This window comes from Marmota marmota, unplaced genomic scaffold (genome assembly GCF_001458135.2).
Source record: "Marmota marmota marmota unplaced genomic scaffold, marMar, whole genome shotgun sequence".
In the NCBI taxonomy this organism is placed as follows: Eukaryota; Metazoa; Chordata; class Mammalia; order Rodentia; family Sciuridae; genus Marmota; species Marmota marmota.
In genome coordinates this window covers 11,334,537-11,347,002 of record NW_026000283.1, presented here as the reverse complement: position 1 = coordinate 11,347,002, position 12,466 = coordinate 11,334,537, and the positions used below count along the sequence as shown (strand labels likewise).

General features: G+C 35.9%; 1 protein-coding gene across 1 annotated transcript in view; it reads left to right on the top strand.

Annotated features, from left to right (window-relative positions):
• Nucleotides 1-12,466, top strand: part of Dock11 (dedicator of cytokinesis 11) — a 142,900-nt gene that overhangs the window by 35,649 nt on the left and 94,785 nt on the right. Inside the window, exons 12-18 of the mRNA XM_048797110.1 lie at nt 809-931; nt 2,645-2,727; nt 5,477-5,599; nt 5,763-5,839; nt 9,742-9,926; nt 10,013-10,078; nt 12,008-12,223. Of these exons, the coding sequence (XP_048653067.1) occupies nt 809-931; nt 2,645-2,727; nt 5,477-5,599; nt 5,763-5,839; nt 9,742-9,926; nt 10,013-10,078; nt 12,008-12,223 (873 nt within the window). The remainder of the gene's footprint in view (nt 1-808; nt 932-2,644; nt 2,728-5,476; nt 5,600-5,762; nt 5,840-9,741; nt 9,927-10,012; nt 10,079-12,007; nt 12,224-12,466) is intronic.

Sequence of the window (12,466 nt, the reverse complement as noted above, 5' to 3'; positions counted from 1 at the left end):
AAATAAAACTTTGTAGAGACCCAGTGATGGATTTTTTTCCACTCAAATTCATTTGTGTGATGTTCTACATAACCAACTAATAACACTATTCAGAGGGTTTTTATTTGAAAGGAGCCAAACTAGACAGGGGATTACATAGCTGTTCCACATGCATTCAGTGAAAACATGCAACTTTAGTTGCATCTGCACTAGTAACCTTAAATAAAATGTACAGGGACAAAACAAGTTTTGTATCTTGTTTTCTCCTTTAACATTGAAATCACCAGAGTTTTTCAACTGTAACAAAGGAATGTTTTCTGTAGGGTGGTTTAGTTTTATATTAGGCAGAGCAGCAAAGTATTTTCTACCTTCTAAGCTGTAGTTCACATGAATTAAGTGTGAACTAATTGTTCTGGAGCTACATGCAATGACATTTAAAAGTGCATGTCTAGTTCCACTTGAAAAATACACATTATTTGAGCACAATACTAGTTAAGCCAATTAATGCACATCATATTTATTAGATCTAAGAATTCACCTTGCAAACACAGCCAAGTATAAGCAGCTAGGCAGTGATAGTGACATCTATACTTTAGGACTTAATACATGTGAAGTTGGCAACAAAATATAAAATTCATTTTGAAAAAAACATTGAGAACTTTGAAATCTGTACGAAAAGAAGTGCTACCTATTTCTGGAATTCTGGACATGATCCTATGTTGAATTTCAACATCCTATACTAAACACACTACTTGGACTTATTCACCAAACAAACAGCCATAAATATAATGTTACATAAAAGTCTTAACAGAAGTAATTTTTTTTTCAGGGAATTTTCTCAGTGACGAATCCACATCCTGAAATTTTTCTAGTTGCGAGAGTCGAAAAGGTGCTGCAGGGAAACATTACACACTGTGCAGAACCCTACATCAAAAATTCAGATCCAGTAAAGGTATTTATAAAGATCACTTATGAACATTGTAGCTTAATGTAGAATTTACCTTTTAATGCTATTTTAAACGACCTTATCATTGACCCCTCTAGAAGAAAAATCATTTTCTCTGAGAATGCTATGTATTCTGAAAATATTTTATACTATGTGAATATGTATGGTAAAGGTTGAGCATGCACCCTCTTTATTATTTATGTTCTGTTAACATGACAATCTGGTTTCTGCTTGCTTATCAAAAGAAGAGCTACAGGCTCTTAGACCACATCTGCTAAGTGACATGGTATCTTTGGAAATAGCCACTTTTTCCTTACTTGCGGATTTACAGATAGCCCTGGGAAGTCAGAGCTGGGAGAGAAAAAAAGACCTAATCCTGTAGTGCCCCAATGCCAGTTCATACCCAGATTCACGCCTGTCTGTGATGCAATGAGAACAGATGGAGGTTTTGTGAGGTTTGGCATATTTAACAAAGGAATGTCCTTTATTTTGAAATCTTTGCCCTTCTTATTTTTTCAGTGTTATATATTTCTTTCATGATGTATTAGCATATGAAGCCACAGGGAGTTTTTTTTTAATATGTTTTAGTTGTAGATGGACACAATACCTTTATTTTATTTATTTATTTTTATGTGGTGCTGAGGATCAAACCCAGTGCCTCACACATGCTAGGCAAGTGCTCTACCACTGAGCCACAACTCCAGCCTGACAGGGACTTTTTTACTGTTTGTTTTGCTAAATGTCTTTAAGTGACCACAGTAAAGGTGGCAACCCGATATATTATTATCCATGACATCCAAATGTTTGGAAGTCATCAATCTAATCCCATCCTCTCATAAATGAGAAAACTGAGGCCTAGCTGGGAAAGGGTTTATGGTTGAGTTCATTAGTAGCACTACAGCTACTGCATATTGAGCAATCATCAATTTATTTTAAGGCATTTCATGTGTATCCAGGTAACTCTTTGGAAGATCCTGAGGAGATATGTAACTAATTCATGAAAAAAAGCCTTGATACTATAGATAAAAGACTAGCATTCTAGGATAAGCATCTTGCCAGCATTTTACAGTCTGTTTAGGCTTTTCAGACAGTTTATCTCCTATGTCATCTCCCGTTGCCTGACCAAACAGCGACCATAGACTAATTGCATTGACTCTTGGTCACTTGTGCCTTATCTTTGGAGTAGAAAGGTCAACTGTATCCAGAACAAATTACTCCCAAGAATGATGAGTATCTGCCTCCTGTGTGAAAGGAAATACACGTTAAAACTGCTTACAAGTTTGCCAGTAGATTCTTTGGTGCAAATTGTACCCTATATCTGTTTTGTTGATTTTCTGATATAGTGACCAAAACCATTGAGGAGAAAACATAAAACCTTTTATTCTAGTTTTTTTTTCCCTGCATTTTTATTGGCACATGGTAGCTGTACATACTGACAGGATTTATTATTACATGCACACAATACACAATATAATAATATAATTTGTCCAATATCACTCCCCAGCACTTCACCCTCTATCCCCACTTTCCACCTCTTGAAAACCTAGAAGTTTTAACACTTCAGTCTGGGAAAATGGGTTGCTGATATAAGGTATTCTTTTTTTGTGACCTTTTCTAAATTTTTGATTTTTATATTGGTAAATTGGGGAGACTATTTTCCTGGGCGAGTCCACAGCAGATTAAACAAATTCGAGCCTATCTTCTTATTTTTGACCTTAGACAGCCCAGAAGGTGCACAGGACAGCTAAGCAAGTGTGTAGCCGCCTTGGACAATACAGAATGCCCTTTGCTTGGGCTGCCAGGTTTGTATAAATTTAATTCTGACCCTTCTATTCATACTCTCTGTGAGGGCAAGGACAAATGTCCTTACTAGTACTCACCAGTCTGTTTTTGGCAGGCTAGTTTTATATTAGGACACTTGGGTTGTAAGACTTCTTTCTGTTGGAATTTGATGTACATCAAAGACCCCTTCTGAGACCCTCTCATTTTTTCATATATCTTACTTCAGGGAAATTTTCTTTGGCTTCAGTTACTGACCCAACTGATACCACTTAATTCTATTGCATTTTAAAAGAGCAGCATATTTGCTAAAATGATGGAATTTTTTCCAGAAACTAGAAATTGTAATAAATTATGTACAATATGCCATTATTTCAGAGTTGGCTAGATTTTATGATTTGGAAAAGTATCATAGAATAATTCTGGAAAACATACTAAACATTTGAAGGCAAAGAATGTAGTCATTAAGTGCAAGTGTGTAATTAATAATTTTTTTTGCTCCCTGGTGACAAATGCAGCCAACCTTTTGGAGGTAGTGCAGTTGGAAGCATGCATTACCTATATCTCTTATGTTATGGTAGTTTATATTATTTTATTTAAATCTTGCAAATCTACATGCAGTGATGACTTAAAATTTGTTTTTTGTTTTTCTCCACTTTGAAGTACTAGTTCATTTGCTTGTTTGTCTTACAGCCTGTGCAACTCACTGGAAGTTCTGGGGAAAGGGCACCATGTTCTGACTAATTCAATCAATTATGTTCATTGGATGCTGGGCAATAGCATAAGAATTGGAGATTCTAAGTTATTTACTTCTTCTGTCACTATAATCATTTCATTTTGGGGAAGGTCTCAAAGTGCATTATATGCTGGTAGATGAAAAGGTACCATGATCTTTGTTTGGTACCCTCACCAAAAATTAAATAGATAAATAAATAAATAAATAAAAAGGAGAAAAGATAGCCAAGGATAGGTGAATGACAGAGTAGCAGAAGTTGGCATGTGTTGGTATTCTTTTTTTTGTTTTAAACTTTTATTTTATTTATTTATTTTTTTTTAGTTGTAGTTGGACACAACACCTTTATTTTATTTATTTAGTTTTTATGTGGTGCTGAGGATCAAACCCAGCACCTCGCACGTGCTAGGTGAGTGCTCTACCACTGAGCTACAACCCTAGCTCCTATGTTGATATTTTGAATGTGAAGTGTGGCTTGTAAATATAAGCATACTTAAAATGCTCAAGCCTGAAAAGTCAATTGCTGCTGCTATTATTAACAGTTAAGTGTTAGCTCTATTCTAGGCACTCTTTGATCTAAGTGCTTAATGTATGTGTGTGTGTGTGTTTGTGTGTGTGTGTTTCTGTGTGTTTCTGTGCTGGCGATGGGACCCAGGGCATTGCACACCATAGGAAAGTACTCGCATTCTAAGCCACAACTCCAGTTCCAAATGTAGATTTTCTTAAGATGGGGGTATAGTTGTGCCCATCTTGGAGATGAAGAAACTGAGGCACACAAGTAAAATAAAAATAAGAAATCCTTGCCAAAGTTCACTAACGTGTGGCAAAGTAGGGATCTGAACACAGGGCACCCAACTTCAGTGCCCACTCCAGACCACTATGGAATACTGCCCCTCTCTGGGCAGTAGCAGTAGCTGCCTGTGTCGTTTTGCCAGTAGAAAAATTCATTTTGAAATCATCAAAGAGACGAGATTTGATCCCAAATTCTGATGAAGAATTGTGCTGTTTCCCTTCCTGAATCATTTTGGTTGTCAGCAGTAGCAGGGATACATTCTAAAGACTTGGCTGGTATATTTAAAAGGTGTATGATAAATCCCTGTGTAGTGGAAATCAAGGAGGTGTACTTAGAAGTTAATGCCTTTAACCAAATATTTAGAGGTTCTACCAGGGGGAATTATGGTTTTGGCTACATTTTTTTTCAGTTTGTTGGGTGGTACATCACTTCCCATTTTAGCAGTAAAATTGCTTCTTAAAAATGGTAGAAGAGGGACTGGGTTTGTAGCTCAGTGGTAGAGTGCTTGCCTAGCACATGTGAGGCCCTGGATTCCATCCCTGGAACTGGGGGAAAAAAACTATACATGTATATTGTAAACTATATAAATTTATATTCAAGTTCTACTTTAACTTTTCTCAACTTCAAGGTGATATGGTTTACCTTTGAAAAAATGCACACCTGTTAAATGTTGAGCTTGATGAGTGTTCATAGTGTGTATGGTTGTAACCACTACTGCAACCAAGATAAAGAACATATCTATCAAGATAAAGAAAGTGTCCACATGGCCCTGTCCAGTCAATCATCCTACTGATCATCTCAACTAATCAGTGGTTGTTCTGGGCAACCAATGATCTGATGATCGTGGGAGATGACTTTCTTCTATTCTAGGCTTTTATATAAATGGAATCATGCAGTATGTGTTTGGTTTCTTATACTCAGTGCATTTTTGAGATTTATCCATATTGTATGTATTGGAAATTTATTTTGAGTAGTAGCTGATGGTATGAATGCAGTGTAATTTGCTTATCCATTCTGTTCTTGATAAATATCTGGCTTGTTGCCCATTTGGGACTGTACCAAATAAATCTGAAAACATTCACGTAGCATGTGGAAACATACTTAGGAGTGGAATTGCTGCAGAGAAAATGTGTGTTTAACTTTGTGAGAAAACCAATAACTTTCTATTTTATATTCCTACCTGGGCTATCTGGATTTATTAGTACTTTTAGATTTTTTAGTAAATCCTTTTTAATTGCTGTTTTAGACCCATTTTCAAAGACATTCAAGGCTCTTTCGATCTGGAAGGGAGATTTTCTCCTTTATATAAACAGGATAGTAGCAAGCTTTCTAATGAAGACCTTCTCAAGCTGCTTTCAGAATACAAAAAGTAAGTGTTACTGCAATAAATGAATTATCAATTTCTTAAAATGATGAATGTGAGTCATGTATTGTTAGAACTGAATTCCTAAAGAATGAAATTTGGATATAGGATAACCAATACATTTAATCATCATAATTTAAATTCTAAAAAATTCTTTCTTTATACCTAGGCCAGAAAAGACCAAATTGCAGATCATTCCTGGGCAGTTAAATATCACAGTGGAATGTGTTCCTGTGGATTTATCAAGTAAGAATGTATTGCAAATTAATTAAAGCATAATTAAAGGTTATGTTTGAATCTTAGGGTTTTTTAAAAATATTTTTTTCCTGAGGTTTGCATGGTATATTAGTTTCCTAAGGGTACCATAGCAAAGTATTATAAATTGTGTTATTTAAGACAACAGAAATTTATTCTCTCACAAGGCTGAAATCAAGATGTTAGCAGGGCTGTGCTACCTCTGAATGCTCTAGGGAAAAATCATCCCTTGAGTCTTTTTAGCTTCTGGAAGCTCCTGGCTGTCCTTGGCATTGCTTAGCTCACAGCTACATTTTTGTTTATTTTGTCTTCACATGGCCTTCTTCCCTTTGGTTTTCATTGGTTCCTTTTCCTATAGGAACACTAGTCATTATATTTAGATTCCACCCTCATCTAGTATGACCTCATCTAAATTAATTATATGTATATATTTCCATCTAAAGTCACAATCTGAGGTTCCAGGTTGACATGAATTTGGGGGTGGGACTATTCAACCCAGTATGCATGGTGAATAGTTACAGATGAGAAAGTGAGTTGATCTTTATCATATGTTTTCTATAAAATATATGATGTTATCAGTATGCCCTCATTTGTTTCTGATGCATTTTACATTGGATAAGTTTCTACCTCTGTCAGCAAGTGTGAGATGAAAAGGGAGAAGAATTTCTTGTTTTAGTACTAGAATCTAAGATTCTAGGAGAGACAAAAGATGATTTGTAGGAGATAAAATGAATTGGGTAGGAAATATTTGAAAATATTTAGTCTTAGTAATAATGCCAGTAATACAAATTAAGATTCTTTTGCTCATCAATCAAATTTACAAAAATGTTTTAAATGAAGTTATTTGTCTAGGAGTGTAGCTTAGTAATAGTGAGGCCCTGGGTTTGGTCCTCAACACCAAAAAATTAAAGAACATGAAACTATCTAATTCTCATTAGGTTTTGGCCAAGCACTATTACCTATCATGTGCAAAAAATATCCATAGGTGTCTGTAATTAAGACATTATTCCAGTTTCAAGATTCTATATCCATTTATTCACTAATAACAAAACATTATTTTACTTATAATAATGATAACTTACTAAATATAATAATTTACTTATTGCATCATTGTTGATTAAACATTTGAGGACGTACTACTATGTGCTTTAAATTATGGAATTTAAAGTCTAGATGGAACAACAGATAGTAAACATGCAGATAAATAAGTGAATAATTTAGGCTATGTTTGGGGTAGACTTTTTTTGGGGAGGGTACTAGGGATTTGACCCAGGGGGTACTTAACCACCTAGCCACATCCCCAGTCCTTTTTATTCTTTATTTCCAGACAGGGTCTTGCTAAGTTGCTTAGGGCCTGGCTAAGTTGCTGAGGCTGGCTTTGAACTTGCAATCTTCCTGCCTCACCTCCTGAGCCACTGAGATTATAGTTGTGTGTGCTACTGCACCCAGCTGGGATGGACTGGACAGACTGCTTTAAACAGGGCGTCGGGGGAAACCATCCATTAAGCTCAGGAACAGAAGAGGGAGGAAGATCCCATATGTGATGTTTGGGACCATATGTTCCAGACCGAGGGCACTGTGTATATTGTAAAGAACTTGAGGTGGGAGCAAGTTTAGCTTGTATGAGTAGAAAGGAAGCCAGTATGGCTCTAGTATAGTGTGTTATGGGAATGAGGAGACAGGAAGTGAAGTAGGAAGGCTTGAGTCACATAGAGAATTGTATAGACCACAGTAACACCTTCAAAGTTGTATTTTTTAAGAAAAACTTTTTTAGTTGTGGATAGACCCAATACCTTTATTTTATTTATTTATTTTTATGTGGTGTTGAGGATCAAACCTAGTGTCTCACATGTGCTAGGCGAGCACCCTACCACTGAGCCACAACCCCAGCCCAAAAGTTGTATTTTAAGTGCAATGAGAAGTCACTAATAGGTTGTAAGCTGGGGAGTGACATCCAACTTAACTTTGCACGTGTGTGTGTGTGTGTGTGTGTGTGTGTTCTTTATACAGAAGCTAGAAAAAAAGGAAAAGAAAAGTGGGAGAGGGAATCTCTAACTTACATTTTAAAACACCTGAAAGTGCAATGCATTCTTTCCTAAAGAAATACTTTTAAATATAGACAGAAGTGTATACATATAGATTATTTGCAGTGTTATTTATATTAACAGGAAATTGCAAACATTGTGCATCCAACACTGTCAGTCTGCTTAAGGCAAGGGTGGTATACAAATACATGTAACTTCATGCAGCCACAAATTATGATCCTTCCAATTTGTGGAATAAGACATCAGATGAAATGCCAAAAAATTTAAAAAAAAAATTTTTTTTTGAGCGTGCGGTACTAGAGATTGAACACAGTGGCACTTTAGCACAGGACTATGCCCCCAGATCTTTTATTTTATTTTTATTTTGAGTTAGGGTCTCACAAAGTTGCCCAGGCTGGCCTCCAACTTGAAGTGATCCTCCTGTCTTAGGTTTCTGAGTTCCTGGGCTTACAGGTGTACACCACTGTATCCTATGGGATTAAGTTCTATATATAAGTAGAATTTTTATTTTAGTATATAAAGCATACATAGAGGGATTGGAGTTGTGGCTCAGTGGTAGAGTGCTTGCCTAGCATGTGCAAGGCCCTGGGTTTGATCCTCAGTACCACATGAAAATAAATAAATAAAATAAAGGTATTGTGTCAAACTAAAAAATAAATATTAAAAAAAACATATACATAGAAAGCAGATTAAAAGAAAATACACCAAAATTGTAATAGGAGTTGTCTCTGGGTAGTGGAATGCCTAATTGTTACTGTGTTTCTTTGTACCTCCAGGTTCTATTGTAAATATGTATTGCTTCAGGGGCTGGGGTTGTAACTCAGTGGTGGAGCGCTCGCCTAGCATGCGCGGGGTGCTGGGTTTGATCCTCAGCACCACATAAATGTAAAATAAAGATATTGTATCCACCTAAAAAAACTTAAGAATAAATATTAAAAAAATTATTGCTTCAATAATCAGAAACAAATATTCAACAAAAATTACTGTGTGTTCAGGTCTAGCTTGTACTGGATCTTCCTTCTCCTTCAGTGTCACTCTGCAGGAAGGACTAGCAATCTTATAGCCCCTAAGTATATGGATAACCTTTACTGCAGTGGCTGCTTCAATAACATATGCTACTAAACTTCTCTGGCCGAGGCTTTGTACTTTTCATATTTGAGAGTATTGAATTTATTATTGGTAACACATCTTAAGATCTGTAGTTTCAAAAAGCTTCCATTATTTCTTTGTGAAAATTTGCACCTGCACCAAGTTAACTTTTTAAAAGTGACTTGCCATGAGCTAACTGGAAGTATAAATTTACCCTTATTTCTTTTCCTGATACCAATAAAAATTTGCAGTGAAAGCTAAATTGCAGCCACAGGAGGGAAAGTGTAATGGATTTCTTTGCAGAGTTTAAATTTGTCAAAATTATGATGTGTTATATTTGCCAAATCACTCAACATTGAGAATGAAACAGCAATTCATGTCTGGTGTGAAGGGTTCCACAAAAATTAGCATCAGGCTACTCCATTGTGTCTTTTTTTTTAATATTTATTTTTTAGTTGTAATTGGACACAGTATCTTTATTTTATTTTTCTCTTTATTTTTATGTGGTGCTGAGGATTGAACCCAGGGCCTTGCACATGCTAGGCAATTGCTCTACTGCTGAGCCACAATCCCAGCCCCTCCACTGTGTTCTATTGGGTTTTTAAGTGGTTGTTTAACTTTTTGTCACTTACTAAGAATTCTATTTTTAAGCCAAGTTAATTTTTCAGAACATAATCCACATGTATTTTTGTGAATCCAGGAATGTGTTAATGTTGTTAAACTGTGTACTATTTGCCTGTTTATTTTTTCCTGCTATAGACTGTATTACTTCTTCATATGTGCCCCTGAAGCCTTTTGAAAAGAATTGTCAAAATATTACTGTGGAGGTTGAAGAGTTTGTTCCCGAAATGACAAAATATTGTTATCCATTTACTATTTACAAAAACCATCTGTATGTCTATCCTCTGCAGTTAAAATATGATAGCCAGAAAACATTTGCCAAGGTAAGCAGTGTAAACTATACATTTCTGGAGTATAAAATGTTAGATTCTTTTCATTCTGACTCATTTTCAATGATTAATCATTTTAGGCAAGAAACATTGCAGTCTGTGTGGAATTCCGGGATTCGGATGACAGTGATGCTTGTGGGCTAAAGGTTTGTTTCTGATACTGATAAACATGTGTTTTTGGTAGAGGTAGAAGAGATGGAGATTTGTGGACTTGGTAGTGTCATGCTTCAAATTTAATTTGTCTAAACATCAAAAAGAAGATGTACTATGGTGACTAATTTAACTACAAGGATTAGATTAAATGTTAATATATAACAAAATGAAAGGAGAGCATATGTAGCTGTAAAAATGGATAAGCCTGGGCTGGGGTTGTGGCTCAGGGGTAGAGTGCTTGCCTAGCATGTGTGAGGCCCTGGGTTTAGTTCCCAGCATGCACACACATAAAGTAAGCTTTTTCGTATCAGTTTTGTTTTGCTTTTGTGTTTGTTATTGGCAGTGCTGGTGATAGAACTTAGGGCCTCATGCATGCTAAACAAATGCTTTATCACTGAGCTATAACCCCAGCCCACATACCAAGTTTTGCCATTGCTTTGATGCTTCTACACAAGGTCATTTTCTTAGGATAGTTTATAATAGTACCATCAGGGAATCATAAACTCCTTTCTCCTTGAAATCTGAACAGGCTTTTTGAGCTGACAGAAGCACAGCATGACTACTTTGATGTGAGATACAACTTCTACTCCATGACTAGCCAAATGATGCCTCCAAACTTGGACTTGTAATCTCTAAAAAGCAGAATCTCAATATTATGTGATATGGTGATTCTTAAATACTTAAGAAAAAACTGTCATATCACAGTTCTTTTACATTTTCCCTCTTTATAGCTGGTTTGGACTTTTTGTCTTTAGTCCATTAATCAGAGACCTGAAAGAGAAGTCAAGAGAACATGTCAACATCACAAAGTGTTTATCTTGTTCCCTACTTCTCTAGCTTGAGCCTAAATCAGACAGATGGATGGCCTTATATTCAAATCCCTGGGGAAAGAGGCTGGAATTCCCCAAACTAAATCATCTTATGTTTCATAGCCTCTCCCTTTGAAAAGAGATTTTGCTTTTTTACAGAGAAACTTAAAGATTGCCTGATTCAAATACAGTGTATTTTCTCTGGTTCTCCCTTTAGTAGAGTCGATAACAACTGTTCTTTTCCTTCTAAGCAATATCCTTTTGTATATTTAGAGATTCTTAGGTTACTTCTCAGCAGTTCTTGAAAATTGCCTTCATAACTATATTTAAGGAGAGTTGGATATGCACTCATATGGAGTCTCAATTTCATTTCATAGCTGGCCTAGAGGCTTGGTCTGAAGTAACAGAGTGAGACAATTAGTTCTTTGGCATGCTGACTCCATATTCATCCTTGAGCTTATTAAAGACCAGTGGAAGTGAAAAAACTCACATTAGAAATGAAATCTGATCATTCCCTGGAACCATAGAAAACTTTACATTTATTTTATCAGTATAACAAAAAGGCAATGATTTTTAAAATGTGGCTCATAAAGTGCCATATTTTAAAATGTTAACAGTAAGCTTCAGTGTAGCTTAATAGATATTCATTTTTAAATTCATTTATCCTACAAATGCTTCTGCTAGCTTTTGTTTCTTTTTTAAAAGCTCTTCTCCTTGCCCACTGTGCAGTGAGCATCCAAAAAATGTTGCTGACTGGCAGAAGGGGTGCCTCTCATGTTAAGATACCCAAGTGGCATGAGAGGAGTAAGCTTTATAGGCCTGGTCTGAGAGTGTTTCCCTTCCAGATGATAAAAAATGTTCTGATTCTTGCCATTAACTAATTTGGAATTGCATTTCTTTGATGGCCAGAAGTTCAAAAGCATCCTACAGGCTTTATCTGAGGTGGTGTCATGAATGACTGTAAATGATTTGGAGCTTACAGGCTCATGGTGAGAGCTGCATGGGCTTGGCCATGGCCCTGTGCTCACAGATGCCTCTAACTGTATGTGGTTCCATAGCATCACATTTAAAGACCAGCATTTGGAATGGTGATTCTGTTTCCTTCTTTTTCAGTGTATTTATGGAAAACCTGCAGGGTCTGTTTTTACCACAAATGCTTATGCTGTTGTCTCACACCACAACCAAAATCCAGAATTCTATGATGAGGTAAAAACATATCATTCTGGTATTTTTAAAATGCATTGGTTTCTATTCTTTTTCCTCTTCAAATTATTTCCATCTTTTCATCTGTACTTGCAATCCCTGAATGTTTTGTTCCATGAAAACAGATAATGTCACATCAAAATGAAGGACATCTTCTGCTTGGTATACTCTGATTACAGTGACAGATTTGCCCTAAATTTAAGGGCTTCTGTGATTTGAGATAACATGATAGAAAACAAATATCAGTTTGGAGCTCGGATTTAGCCCTCCTTGCTTTGATAGCACTGGCTCTGTGACGCTAATTAACTTCCCCTTTTTTTTTTTTTTTTTTTTTTTTTTTTTTTTTTTTTTTTTTAATATTTATTTTTT